Source organism: Priapulus caudatus, unplaced genomic scaffold, assembly GCF_000485595.1.
Source record: "Priapulus caudatus unplaced genomic scaffold, Priapulus_caudatus-5.0.1 Scaffold794, whole genome shotgun sequence".
In the NCBI taxonomy this organism is placed as follows: domain Eukaryota; kingdom Metazoa; phylum Priapulida; class Priapulimorpha; order Priapulimorphida; family Priapulidae; genus Priapulus; species Priapulus caudatus.
The window spans coordinates 105,943-121,710 of record NW_014577855.1 but is presented as its reverse complement, the minus strand read 5'-3'; the positions used below and the strand labels follow the sequence as shown (position 1 = coordinate 121,710).

At 40.8% G+C, this 15,768-nt stretch overlaps 1 protein-coding gene across 1 annotated transcript in view; it reads right to left on the bottom strand.

Moving 5' to 3' along the window:
• The window catches only part of LOC106813583 (E3 SUMO-protein ligase RanBP2-like), a gene marked incomplete in the record, with an annotated part of 87,967 nt that overhangs the window by 17,093 nt on the left and 55,106 nt on the right, over nt 1–15,768 (bottom strand). Inside the window, 2 exon segments of the mRNA XM_014817760.1 lie at nt 3,509–3,684; nt 15,141–15,214. Coding sequence (XP_014673246.1) covers nt 3,509–3,684; nt 15,141–15,214 — 250 coding nt within the window.

The following is a 15,768-nucleotide window of genomic DNA, read 5'->3' as shown; positions in this document are numbered from 1 at the left end:
CGGGAACTGTGTGAAGTCACACGGTAGAATTCAGACAAGATAGATATTATATTGATCGATACAAGGAGAATTGTATTGAAGAAGTACACGAGAAGACGACGATCAGGACAAAAGAAATTAGGCGGTTGATTACAGGTAAGACACAAAAACTCCATCAGACTGGAAGACATTTAATCACTCTCGCTGAAACAAAGCGATCTTGCTCGTTTCTTGTCAGAGGAATTGATCATCTCTAAGTGAAACTTGGCGGTAAAGAGATAATTGTGAGTGAGGGTTTACGGAAATAACGAAACCATATGTTCCTAGGAAGTGATGTGGTCAACACTTTCAGCAAACCACGAGGCTGACACGCGAATTGTTCTTCATGCGTGCGATGCTGCAGACCATGGATATGAGCAAACGATTGTAGTTTGCAGGGATACCAATGTGTTAGTGATGCTAACAGTGTTGTTATAATGCTAAACAGTGTTTTCGGCAAAGTTGTCGCAGGTTGGATGAAGGCAGGACTTCAAATCTCCTCGGATGATGAGTCCATGACATTGCAATAAACAACAACACTCGAAAAGGATTGTAGTTTTCATGCTGCTAACGAGAAGTAACACGATGAGTCAGTTTGCAGGAATTTCTAAAAACGCTGCATGGAAAGTATTCGTTGAAGATCCAGAGCGCATTTCATGGGTTGGAACAGAATGTACCACTATCACTAGATTGCTATCATCAGTGGAAGCATTTTATATGTAAACTGTATGAATCAAACAACAACATCCGGTACATACAGGATATTCGCTTGTCGAAGTTCTTCCAATTGGCAAGACGAAATATTGACTATTTGCCACCAACGAAAGACGCACTGATACTACATTGTCATCGAGCCCACTATCAGAGCCTTCATTTGGAACCAGTGTGTAGATAGTACTCAGAGCATTCCTTCGCACTTTGACTGCGGTTGGTATATGCAGCGATGGCATTCTGAAACCACAGCCTCATGACACTGAATCCACTTCGTGCCAATACTATTTGCAATAAAGACATGTGGCTGTAGTAAGGACGGACCTTGTTGCCGCACGACGTAGCTGTACTATGTACCAAAAACAATATGTGCTGCACCGGTGGGTGCACATGCAACATGGCCTGCATGAACCCATACAACAATTCTTTGGGGTGTGGCTGTTTTAAAACTACATATTCTAACAATTCTGGTATGCTTATATATGTTTTTATGTTGGCTTAGACTGTTGTATAGTAATTGAGTAACATACCACCATGTTGAAATCCAAGATGGCCGCCATTCTATGGTTTTCTACCAAGATTACCAAAATTATGGTCAGTCTTGGAGTTTAGTTATTCAAAATAAACAAATTCACTGGGCGGCGATCTTGAAATCCAATATGGCGCCATCCTAAGTTTCTCTAAGTATGATAATTGGGTTCTCTACCATCGAAAATGTGGGTGTAGCCACCAACATGTCTCTACAACGTCTGGGAGTCCAGATATTTCAGAAAATCCATTTTCGCTGGCGGTCATTTGGATTTTAAGATAGCCCACCACAATACGCAAAAGTCAGCCTGGAAACTACCCAGTGGAACTACCCAAGTATCCTAGAAAGATATTTATCCGTTTCAGCCTCTACCCAAAAAGTTTAGGGTCATCCTCATTTTAACTCTTTTTGAAATCTGCCCACTGACTAATACATCAAAATCGCAACGGCCTTCTTCTCCTTGACTTCATCGAAACAACACAATCTTTGTCATTTGGAATGTCTCTTTCCAGAAATCGCTTGAATAATTATGGACATTATGGTCCTTTCAATAAAGCCATAAAAATGCTAGGTCACCGCTAAACAAAAAGTTTTTCAATCGCTCCGTCAGACCATGCCTTCAGAAAATGTCTAAAATCTGCCCTGTGCCCATTGACCTTTTTGACATGTGACCTCCAATTTCGCACGAGTGATGGCTTTTCCTACCATGATGCTATACACCGAGCTATCACGAGCCTAGGTCGAGCCGTTTAGATTTGTGCCCGCACAATTCTGCATTTCCTCCCTATACTTTTAAGTTAAGGAGGGAAGGAATGTTCCCCCTTCTTTTACACCTCTTGACCTTTGACCTTTGACCCCCAGCTTCAACATCCCAACTCGTTTTCGGATTACCCACCCACGTCCCGAATATCGTGACCGTACGTCGAGCGGTTAAGATTTGTGCCCAACTGTTGACGGACGGACGCACGGACGACCGTACGGACGGACGATCATGCGATTCTACAAGCTGCATCTGACTATGTCAGATGAGCTAAAAATTTATAACAGCTGTCTACTCAACAGAATCCGTCCAGTTATTGACAAGGTACTGCGTCCGAATCAGAATGGTTTTCGTCAAGGCTGTTCCACCACCTCCCATATACTTGCTCTTCGACGTATCGTAGAAGAACTGAAGAATCATGACATGGAAGCCATAGTAACGTTCATCGACTTCTAAAAGGCATTCGACTCCATCAACCGAAAGAAAATGTTTGAAATCCTCAAAGCGTACGGTATCCCTCCTGACGTAGTTGTAGCGATCATGTCCGAGTCATGTACGAGAATACCTCTGCTGTAGTAATCACTCCAGAGGGTGAGACTGATGCTTTCAACATCAACACAGGCGTTCTTCAGGGTGACCCACTCGCTCCATTTTTATTTATCATCTGCCTGGATTATGCATTGCGCACATCGATCACAGAATCCGACGGTCTTACACTGAAACAACGTCGCAGCCGGCGCCACCCTACCGAAGTCTTAGCTGACCTCGACTATGCTGATGATATAGCACTTCTCGAAAATTCAATCGAAGCTGCACAAGATCTTCTCATCAGAGTTGAGAAGGCCTGCCAGGATGTCGGCCTGTTTATAAATGCACATAAGACGAAATACATGCATCTTAATCCATCTACAGAAGATTGCCTGCTGTAAACAGGGATGCGAGTTCATGTAGAAATGATGAAGTAGATCCAAACTTGTGTGGTAAACTGTACAATCTTTAATACTCATACACTGTGTAGCCACATCATCAGTCAATCGCACAAACAAACAAAGAACGCCGCACACGCGCGGTCGCGCGTGCGCGTCCTCTCGCCCCCAGAACCAGAATCCCCCTATCCCCCTCCTATTACATCTCTCCCTATATATTCGCCCAAAACTCCCTACATCTTGAGCCAACTGAGATATATAAGAAAAAGTTGCTACAGAGAAAGACATTGCATCAAGCTAATCAATTGAAAAAACAAGAGTAGATACAGACTGGATGACGATATAGGCGTAACAGTAGATATTGTCGATGCTCTAGAATGGTTCCAAATCGTTGCTCTCAACCCAGAAGTATAGCAGTAAAAGCATACTAGTGAGTGCAACGTTACAACAGTCTTCACAATACCTCAGGGATAGAGCAAAATAGTGATAAGTCACTGACATGATCTGCCATTTTTACATACTATTGTGAGATATGATAAATAAGCATGTATAATGATAACTTACCTTAAACCTGATAGCAAATTTATTGTGACTTGGTTCACTTTCACTGTGATCCAACGCATGCCAGCACCAAGCTGTTTCTGATGACATCATTGGTTTTAATTCCATGGTAGACACAACGAGCTGGTTGCAGGCCAACTTATGAATCTGTTCCCTCCGCAGTAACAGTCTACCCCTACCTAGAAAATTAATTTTTAATCAATAAAACAAAACACGTTCTAAAGTGAATTTGTTCACTTTCCCGGCATAGCAAAAACAACCCGTGAAGAGACTGTTACAACAACAATCGGAAGTTTCTATACTAATAACACCAGGAGTGTATCAAAACTTTTGATACACTCCTGATAACACTACAGCATATTTTAATATGTGTAATAACGTTCTTGATAGTACAGCAGCTAAGGGATATAATTGTGCACTCTTTGACAAAAGTATAAAAAATGGCACACAGGTAGTTTAAGATGTGTATCACACTACAACATTTTTCGAACAAGCAAGAGTCAGTGAAACTGTTTTTGAAAACAATATTTTGAGGGCTGGTAAATTATGGCAAGGGCTGGTAAAAACTGCTGTTACCACAAAGTAACAACTCGATACCACAATCGAAAACAGTAAAATTTGTAGGTATGAAAATAGATCACCATTTACCATGGAATGACCATACTGACTACATAGTAGACAAGATGAGTACAAGTATTAGCTTCCTCAGACAGATACGGGGTCAACTACACACAAATACAAAGCTGCAAATACACTCATCACTCTGCCTGTCGCACCTCATATATGGATCTAAAACCGCTTATAAATCTCCAGAAAACAGTTCTAGGTAGACCAAACACACTACAATATTATGCTCTACGCATTATAATAGGTTATTCCCAGAAAAAGACTACATCACAGAGACAGGAAAGGAGGAGCAGCAGCTACTAGAACTAGAAAACAACTAAAAGTGCCTCCAATCGAATACCTATTTAAATACCACATACTTATATTTATATACAAAAACATCCACCACCTTAACAAACCACTCAGAAATAAGCCCCTACCTTACATGACAAATATTACACTAAATTCAAGGACACTGAAATTAAAACAGATAACAGGAAATAATATGTATGGACACAACTCACTCACTAAGGAGGCAATAAACCAATGGAATAAACTGCCAATAGACACAAAAAGGAGCCCTTCACTTAGCACATTTAAAAAACTGTTTAAAAATATTTTTTTTCACAATATATAGCAGATAGGAGAACAATGAACATATTATGTTGTAATCTGAATAAATGTGTTTATATTTATATAAATGTGTGTGCGTGCATGAGTGCGTGCGTGCGTGTGTGCGTGCATATGTGTTAATGTGTATATAATGGTGTACGTATGAGTGTCGAAATGATGTTAAAGTGTACCTTAATCACTTTACTTGTACAGAATATGCTGACGTTTTTTTGTATTATTTTTCCTTCACTACTACACGCATACAAACACACCCAAACGCACACATTCACACGTTGACACACAGCTTCATGAAGGTATCATTATGCCAGATACCCACGTGCATGATACTAAAACAATACCTTCAAGTGATGTTGGCTGGCGCGATACATCCAGGCTATGCCTCACCATCTCAAACTTCTCCTTAAATTCAGTAGCCACTTCCTTTGTCTACAGATTCACAAAACCAGATTTATCATTTCAGTCATGCATATCAATCTTACAATAACCTAAATCCAACAAACATATCCACCACAATCCTAACAAAATATAGGGAAATATATTCTCACCTCAGGGCCGATATAGCACTGATTACACCAACTTGTAAAACACTAAGATTTTTAGCAGTTATAGCATTACAGAAAAATGAATATGAACACATAGTAACACATTGAAATTCTATCGTGCCGTGAGAATGTCAGAATGAGTAAACTTGTATATTGTCTGTGACAAAATTGCTAGCAAAAACCATCTCAAAATTCTGTAAGAGATGTATATGTCTATGACCGATAGGTGTGGCACTGTTAGCTGGTCCAAGACAGAGCCGTGTATATACTGCTCTTGTCCAAGATTACAGCAAAATGGGTGTGTTTTCAAATCTAGTTCTAACGTGCATATTTTGCTGAATACAAATGTTCAGACATTTTATCGTTATCCTACTCTAGACAGTTGCTGTTACTCAAGCAATAACGGCGTGTTGTAAAAGTGGGGAAAACACAAGATTTGTTCAAAATAATAACTTTAAATATAATAGACACTTTGTGTGTAACGTAAGAATTTTGAAGAGTTTTCCTGACCATTCCCATATTTTTCTAATCATTTCATTATCTACTACTATTGCTTGCGCAAAACCAAGTTGATTTATTATCTATCAAATATACCTACTGACACTACACGAAAACCCACAGCATAACCGAAGCAGAAGTTAATTGAGCTTGAGAGATAAAGGTAAGATAAAACTTCGCGAGGTCGGGGATCTAAATGGAAATCTTAATGCTGGGAATTGACTGCAATGCAGAACAAGATACTCTATATGTGATAACCACAGTAAGGATTCAAAGTTGCTTAGAAGCTCAATACGAACTAGACTAAATATGAAAATAAACACAACCTACTAAAGATACTGTTTAAGCAAATTAATCTTAGCTAAGTAATGGGGCGTATGGGCGTGTGTGGCGTATAAATAGCCACATCCTCCTCGTGGTGACACTGGTAATATTGCTTGGCAATAGACAGAACACGGTGGATCTAGAGGAGTTTAACCTCGATAAAAAATCCCTCTAGCTTTACAGGTAGTTGTAGTTCCTGTGGCGATCATCGACAGACGGATGTTTCGGCAAAGCAAACAGTGCAGCTTCGCGGAGGATCATAGTTTATGACAACGCCAAGGTGCATCGCTCCAGTTAGCGGAGAACCGTAAACGTATGCAGGCGCGGCGAGCCGCATACGTACTCAGCCAATAAAAAAAACATGATGAAGTTCAATTACAGCACCAAGGTTAAAGCCCTTGTTAATTGGCCAATCACGCGGTCAAGTAACGCTGTTCCTGCAGCTAATGACGAGCCAGACCTAAACTCTCCGGAGCAGCTGAGCTCCGATCGTCAACGACACAAGTATGGCCTCTCCAGACCTAGCCAGTCTTATAAAGTGGCTACACTCAACTGTAGAACTCTACGCTCCGCATCTTCTCAAACTGAGCTCAACAAACTCATGAATGACTATTCTATATCTGTAACCTGCATCCAAGAACATCGTTTTGTACATTCTGACTCCGATCCGGAAATAGTTGCTCGCGATCTTGGCCGGGTAACTCTCTCCACTGCATCTGCCGTTCGAAATGACTGTGGAGCCTCCATTCGTGGGGTGGGCATATCTATAGATTCGAAGCTGCTACCTTTGCTTCTCTCAGTTAAGAAGTTAGATGAGCGTATCGTCTCTGCCACGTTTAGGGGGCATCCCAAAACAGTAATACTTGCCTGTTACTCACCGCACAACAGCATGCCACATGATGTCGTTAATGACTTATATTCAAAACTAAGCAACACAGTTGAAGACATTCCGCTACACTCAATGGTCATCATTGGAGGCGACATGAACGCTCAAATCTCAAAATATAGTCAGGGGGCAGATATCGAAAATAAGCATAACCCTAAACTTTTTGGGTAGAGGCTGGAAACGGGTACATATCATTTCTAGGATACTTGGGGAGTTCCACTGGGTATGTTTCCAGGCTGACTTTTGCGTATTGTGGCGGCCATCTTGAAATCTAAAATGACCGCCAGCGAAAATGAATTTTCTGAAATATCTGGACTCCCAGATGTCGTAGAGACATAATGTTGGTGGCTATACCCACATTTTCGATAGTGGAGAACCCAATTATCACACTCAGAGAAACATAGGATGGCGGCCATATTGGATTTCAAGATCGCCGCCAGTGAAATTTGTTTATTTTGAATAACTATAGACTCCAAGACGTCGTAGAGACATAATGTTGGTGTCTATACCCACATTTCGGATAGTGGAGAACCCAGTTATAACACTTAGAAAAGCATAGGATGGCGGCCATCTTGGATTTCAAGTTTCTGGCGTGTGCTGAATAATCTGACCTAGACATTGATGTTGATGAACTAATGGCTCTCTCGATGAAAGTTATCCATGACATGAACAATGACGATGACAACAAACCTGAATCCTTGAACATATTGGTGTCAAAGTGTGAAGAGCTCATTCGTCTTGTCAGTAAATACGATGATGCACATTCCGATGACCCGACTTTGGTGATGTGGAGGCTGTATATGAAACTCGTCTGCATCCTACTTCGGTTTACACGAAGCACTGAGATGTGGAGATTGGCATCTGTATCTTTCGTCATTTGCGGAAATGCTACCGTCGTTCGCGATATATGACCATATTAACTACAGCAGATGGGGACCGGTGTTTCTCGCTGAGATGAAACAACTGAGTAAAACTGCACCAGAGGTATACAGAGGATTTCTCAGGCGTGAATTTGTGGTGAAAAGAACAAAGCATACATTCAATCAACTTCCGCATGACAAGGTCTTGAACATTTCAACACACTTTGAAAAGTTGCTGGAGGTCTTATTGGCATTACGCAAGATACCTCTGCCTTACATCGATGGAGTTACCTTCAAACAAAAGGCTAGACTAGCAGAGGATACATTTTCCTTGTTCGGAATAATCAGGAAGACAATGAAAGTGAATATATGTCAAAATATGTGGCCCTTCACGACTAGTATGGGATAGGTCTGACATGAATAAAATAGCTGAACAGGTACAATGCTTTGATGCATTCAGTCCACAGAGTGAACTCATCCAGATTGCCACGGGAGATGTTGCCAAGATGAAAGGGCTGGAACAAATGAAATCGTTTGTAGAAACTCGTCTCATACCAGCAAAAGGCTTTCAGAATACCAGTACGAAAAACAACTAAAAAACAATGACCTCGATATATATAAATCTGAAACACAGAGAAATAATCCGAAGGCAAACGGGAAATTGGACCGCGAATTTTTCCGTCGTCTCTTAACGACAAAGGAATCTGGACGAGTGCTATGGAGAAAATGCTTCACCAGGAATTTTGTGCAGTTCCTCTATCACTTTTCACATCAGACGGAAAATTGCGAAAAGCAGATAAATCACAACTAATGAATATTCTGTCAAAAAATGCATCCCAGCCAGATTTGCCTATCAGTGACATCGTTAAAACATGTACCATTATTGATGGTATGGCAGTGGTACAATCCATTGGAAAACCGACAGCAGCAGTTACGTTGTGTTACTTAGAGATGTGTTTGTGAACTGTGTGAAGTCACACGGTAGAAATTCAGACAAGATAGATATTATATTTGATCGATACAAGGAGAATTGTATTAAGAGAAGTAACACGAGAAAGACGACGATCAGGGACAAAGAATTAGGCGGTTGATTACAGGTGAAGACACAAAACTCCATCAGAACTGGAGACATTTATCACTCTCGCTGAAAACAAAGCGATCTTGCTCGTTTCGTCAGAGGAATTGATCCATCTATGTGAACTGGCCGTAAAGAGATAATTGTGAGTGGAGGGTTTACAGAATAACGAAAACCATATGTCCTGGAACGTGATGTGGCAACCCTTTCAGCAAACCACGAGGCTGACACGCGAATTGTTCTTCATGCGTGCGATGCTGCAGACCATGGATATGAGCAACGATTGTAGTTTGCAGGGATACCAATGTGTAGTGATGCTAACAGTGTTTAGTAATGCTAAACGTGGTTTTCGGCAAAGTTGTCGCAGGTTTGATGAAGGCAGGAACTTCAAAATCTCCTCGATGATGAGTCCATGACATTGCAATAAACAACAACACTCGAAAAGGATTGTTAGCTTTTATGCGCTAACGAGAAGTAACACGTGAGTCAGTTTGCAGGAATTTCTAAAAACGCCTGCATGGAAAGTATTCGTTGAAGATCCAGAGCGCATCATGGGTTGGAACAGAATGTACCACTATCAACTAGATTGCTATCATCAGTGGAAGCATTTATATGTAAACTGTATGATCAAACAACAACATCGGTAGTCATACAGGATATTCGCTTGTCGAAGTTCTTCCAATGCAGACGAATATTGACTATTTGCCACCAACGAAAGACGCACTGATACTACATTGTCATCGAGCCACTATCAGAGCTTCATTTGGAACCAGGTGTGTAGATAGTACTCAGAGCATTCCTTCGGCATCTTGACTGCGGTTGGTATATGCAGATGGCATTCTGAAACCACAGCTCATGACACTGAAACCACTTCGTGCCAATACATTGCAATAAAGACATGTGGCTGTAGTAAGGACGGACCTGTTGCCGACACGGAGCTGTACATTATACCAAAAACAATATGTGCTGCACCGGTGCGTGCACATGCAACATGGCCTGCATGAACCCATACAACAATGTTTTGGGGTGTGGCTGTTTTAAAACTAATATTCTAACAATTCTGGTATGCTTATATATGTTTTATGTTGGCTTAGACTGTTGTATAGTAATTGAGTAAACATACCACCATGTTGAAATCCAAGATGGCCGCCATTCTATGGTTTTCTACCAAGATACCAAAATTATGTCAGTCTTGGAGTTAGTTATTCAAAATAAACAAATTTCACTGGCGGCAATCTTGAAATCCAATATGGCGCGCCATCCTAAGTTTCTCTAAGTATGCATAATTGGGTTCTCTACCATCGAAAAGTGTGGTGTAGCCACCAACATGTCTGCTACAACGTCTGGGAGTCTAGATATTTCAGAAATCCATTTTCGCTGGCGGTCATTTTGGATTTTAAGTATGCCACCACAATACGCAAAAGTCAGCCTGGAAACATACCCAGTGGAACTACCCAAGTATCTAGAAATGATATATTATCCGTTTCCAGCCTCTCCAAAAAGTTTAGGGTCATCCTCTATTTTACTCTTTTTGAAAACTGCCCCACTGATATACATCAAATCGCAACGGCCTTCTTCTCCTTGATTCATCGAACAACACAATCTTGTCATTGGGAATGTCTCTTTCCAAGAAATCGTCGGAATAAATTATGGACATTATGCGGTCCTTTCAATAAAGCCATAAAAATGCTAGGTCACGCTGAAACAAAAAAGTTTTTCAATCGCCTCCGTCAGACCATGCCTCAACAATGTCTAAAATCTTTGCCCTGTGCCCCATCTGACCTTTGACATATTGTCACTCCAATTTCGGCACAGTGATGGCTTTTCCTACCCCATGATGCTATCGACACCGACTATCACGGAGCCTAGGTCAGAGCCGTTTTAGATTCTGTGCCGACAATTCTGCATTCTCTCCCTATACCTTAATTAAGGGAGGGAATGTTCCCCCTTACTTTTACACCTCTTGACCTTTGACCTTTGGACCCCCACGCTTCAACCATCCCAACTCGTCTTTCGCGAATTACCCCCCACGTCCCGAATATCGTGAGCCGCGTATCGAGCGGTTAAGATTTCGTGCCAACTGTTGACGGACGGACGCAACGGACGAGGACCGTACGGACGGGATCATTGCGATTCTAGCCAAGCTGCATCTGACTATGTCAGATGAAGCTAAAAATTTACAATCAGCGTTTCTACGTCAACAGAATCCTGTCACAGTTATTGACAGGACTGCGTCCGAATCAGAATGGTTTTCGTCAAGCTGTTCCACCACATCCATATACTTGCTCTTCGACGATATCGTAGGAAGAAGTAAGAATCATCGACATGGAAAGGCCATAGTAACGTTCCATCCGACTTTTCCCTAAAAGGCCTCGATCCATCAACCGAAAGAAAATGTTTGAATCCTCAAAGCGATACGTATCCCCCCTGACGTAGTTGAGCAGACATGTCCCAGTCATGTGTACAGAATACCTCTGCGTAGTCAGATCACTCCAGAGGGTGAGACTGATGCATTTCAACATCAACACAAGGCGTTCTTCAGGTGTGACCCACTCGCTCCATTTTTATTTAAATATCTGCTGATTTATGCATGCGCACATCGATCACAGACATCCGACGCGTGCTTACACTGAAACAAAACGCCGCAGCCGGCGCCACCTCCGAATCTTAGCTGACCCTCGACATCTATGATGTATAGCACTTCGTCGAAAATGATCAGAGTGCACCAAGATCTTCTCATTTCCCCCCCCCTCCACCCTGAGAGAGCCATGCCAGGATGCGGCCCTGTTTATAAATGCAACATAAGACGAATACCATGCATCCTTAACTCCACTACAGAAGATTGCCTGCTGTCAAAACACGGGATGCCGAGTTCAATGTAGAATGGTGAAGTAGATCGCAAACTTGTGTGGAACCAACTGTAAATCTTTAATACTTCATACACGTGTAGCCACATCATCAGTCCAATCGCCAACAAACAAACAAAGAACGCGCACACGCGCGGTCGCACGGTGCCGCGTTCCCTCTGCCCCCAGAACCAGAATCCCCGCTGGAGTGCCCCCTCCTATTACATCCTCTCCCTAATATATTCGCCCAAAACTCCCTACATCTTGAGCCAACTGAGATTATATAAAGAAAAGTTCCTAAGAGAAAACATTGCATAATCAAGCTAATCAAATTGAAAAAACAAGACGTAGGATAACAGACTGGATGCTATAGACCGTAACGTAGATTAATTGTCAGATGCTCATAGAAATGCTTCAATCGTTGCCTCTCAACCCAGAAGTATAGCAGTAAAAGCATACAGTGAGCTGCAACGTTAACAACAGTCTTCACAATACCTCAGGATAGAGCAAATAGTGATAGTCATGCACATGGATCTGCCATTTTTCACATCTATGTGAGATATGCATAAATAAGCATGAATATAATGATAATTACCTTAAACCTGATAGCAAACGTTATTGTGTTGGATTCACTTTCACCTTGCTGATCCAACGCATCCAGCACCAAGCTGTTTCTGATGACATCAGTTGGTTTTAATTCCATGGTAGACACAACGAGCTGGTTGCAGGCCAGTATGAATCTGTTCCCTCCGCCAGAACAGTCTACCCCTGACTAGGAAAATTAATTTTTCAAATCAATAAACAAAACACGTTCTAAAAGTTGAATTTGTTCACTTTCCCGGCATAGGCAAAAACAACCGTGAAGAGACTGCTTACAACAACCAATCGGAAGTTCATATTACTAATAACACAACGCAATTTTAATATCTCTAATAACGTTACTAAGTACAGCCAGCTAAAAAGGAATAATTGTGACTCGCTTTGACAAAAAGTATAAAAAATGGCACACAGGTAGTTTAAGATGTGTAGATTTATACGAGATCTGTGGTACCCATCGTTATCAGTATAGTATCTGTCCGCCATCTCAAATTTTATAATCGCCGCCATTAAAATCCGTTATCCATAATATTTTAGCTAATATTTAACATGTAAACATGATCTTAATGTCTAAACCAACATGCTCGACGTCAAGGAACCCATTGTAATTAAAATCAATATCGATCAGTAGCCGGGCTACTTGTATTTCGAAAGTCGCCATTCAAATTGGTTACCAATATTTCTTTCAGCTTTCTCCATCATGGAATAGAATAGAAACAATGACCTGTGAAAATCCATGCATTTAAAAATATAGTATCAGTATATATACAGAAACCACTTTCTGTACCATTCAGGTGTCACTACATGCTCCCTGCAGTTACATAGCTCAGTGCACGGAGACTTTGATGACTGACATCCACACTGGTGTTTACAGCCCAGCTTGCAGCCACAATGCACCAACTCATAGCTAAAAACTATCATGAAGTGTTTATATATATTTCAGGTTTGACTGCATCAAAAGAGTGGTACCGCTCGCATTGTCTTCGCGACTCCAATGTATAAGTAGAGCTTTGAGGAGCGAGAGCACTGCAGTCGATACTAAAATTAAATTATGTTGTGTAGCATCTAAATACATATGCATATATGCATACCTACTTTCTAGCTGCCAATATATCACTAAGGTGGATGAGACACAAGGTTTTATTATTACTAGTGCTGGATATTTGCCCATTCCTGTTATGATGCGTATCATGATTATGCACAGTTGATACACGATATATACAGTGTGGCCCCGTTATAACGCGACCATTGGGATCCATAACATGTAATCGCGCTAAATCGGGGTTCAAGAAAATCAGCATATAAACTGACCCCCAGAGCAACAAGTCATGTAAACTCATTTAGTTGCGCGAACTATAGGCGATCGTCAATTCGACCTATAAGGCCGGCTTAACTCACCAAAAAACATTTCAGTTCCAAAAAGAGCAATAAAAAACTTGTCCAATGACTCATCGCGTGAAATCAGAGCACGTAGAATCGGGGTTTCACTGTATATTGTGATACAGAGGCAATCCTGCATTTAGTACATACATGTACAATGCATATGGAAACAAGGTATTCTACTTTAGCAGTAACATTGCAGTATGTAATGAATCCAACTTGTCACATCGACGATTACTGTCACCCATTTAGACACATATATCGAGTCTGGTTCTTGGTGCGGTCGAGAGTGACCGTGTTTTGTGAGAGCACCTGCCAACATTCAGCCATTGATTCTCCACTAAGTTGAGTAAAACTACATTTTGGTAAATACAGTGCTGCCACTCCAGGATATTACAAAAAAGTATAAAATCTGTCCAGAAAAAAGTATCAAAATTGTCTAAAACAAGTGCCGCAGAGCGACAGCGCTCAACTGACGTGTACTGTAGCCGGGTATTCTTCTGATAAACTCACTGGCAACCGAATCAAGTGCCGCTCATAGCATAGATCTAGGATACTACAAATACAGATCTAAAATCTATGATAGCTAGGCTGAGAGCAAAAACACCCCACTGAACAGAGTACACATCACCCCTGCAACCAGACTAGCATCTTTAATCTCATCAAATACAGTGTACCTAAATGTATGTCCGAAGAGTTTTGACCATCTTTGGCAAAAAAAGTATTTAAAAGTATTTAATGCGTGAAAAAAGTATGAAAAAAGTATAAAAAATATATTTTCTTAAAAATAGTACAATACTTTAAAAAATATATAAAGTGGCAGCACTGTAAATACTAATTTCTGTTTACTAATACAGTGAATAATATCATAGTTAAGAGGCGAATGTGCTAGGCTATCCATCAACAAGCAAGACTCGCCATGTGATACTATCTAAGATTTAGAAAAATATATTTCTCGTTTTTTTGTATACCACTATGGATAATTCCTGCCATTTCTTGGTGAGCGAATAAGAAGAGATCTAGTCAAAACGAAACACAAACAAACTGTAATAAACCGCCTGCAAATACACATTATTATTACTGCAGTCTGAAGAACATAAATTAATGATAACTCTCGTTGGGATAGTCTGTGCACAGAGGAGGGCATGCGGTACTCACACAATTACGCAGTATTCAGCAGGTTGTAAAGGTAGCCGAAACACGCCAGACAGTATCATCATATATACAATATGCAGACTATCGAGGAACACTAGAGGAGCCCTTATGATTGAGCCGCAGTTCATAAGATTTCTCTCTTCGTAGAGAGGAATCCGGATAAATAAAAACCACACCAGTCATAAACTGTACATGTGTAGCAATTTGAACAGCAATATGACAATATGAACTACCTGTATCATTGTTCTGCAGTATCTTCATATCTCCTACTCCTCTCTCCTTCCACTGTCCAGTATCAGTAGAAAATCTAATAAAAATAAAATTATCACTCAAGTTAAGATTTAGTCCATGTAACAAAATTCCACCATAGTACATACTATTAAGGTAATTCATTGTAATTACAGAATATTAGTGTTTAAAATTCAAGTGGTTCTTTTCATTATTTATGCTCAACTTACTACATTGTTACAAATTTCGCTATTCTGATTGATTTAAAAACAGCTGTCAGCATTACATAACACACGATGATCAACGTTAGTTTGCACAATTAGTGTCATGAGCATAGTTTTCAGTGTTCCTTTCTATGTTTAAGGAATACATTTTATTGTTATCTCTAGTGTTTGAGCACTTAAGCTTACAAGTCGCGTGATGCATGTTGTATGTTGTTGAGAGGATACAATACCCTAGAATTGGTAACTCTGACACAGTGATGCCCCCCCCCAAATGTTACTGATGATCACTGAAAGGCTTTCATTCAAAAATTTCTTGCTGAAATACCCAAGCACTTCCGAGTTGCGAGAAACAGAGTGGTCAACATTATTCAAACACACGCACGCACGCATACACACACGCACGCACGCG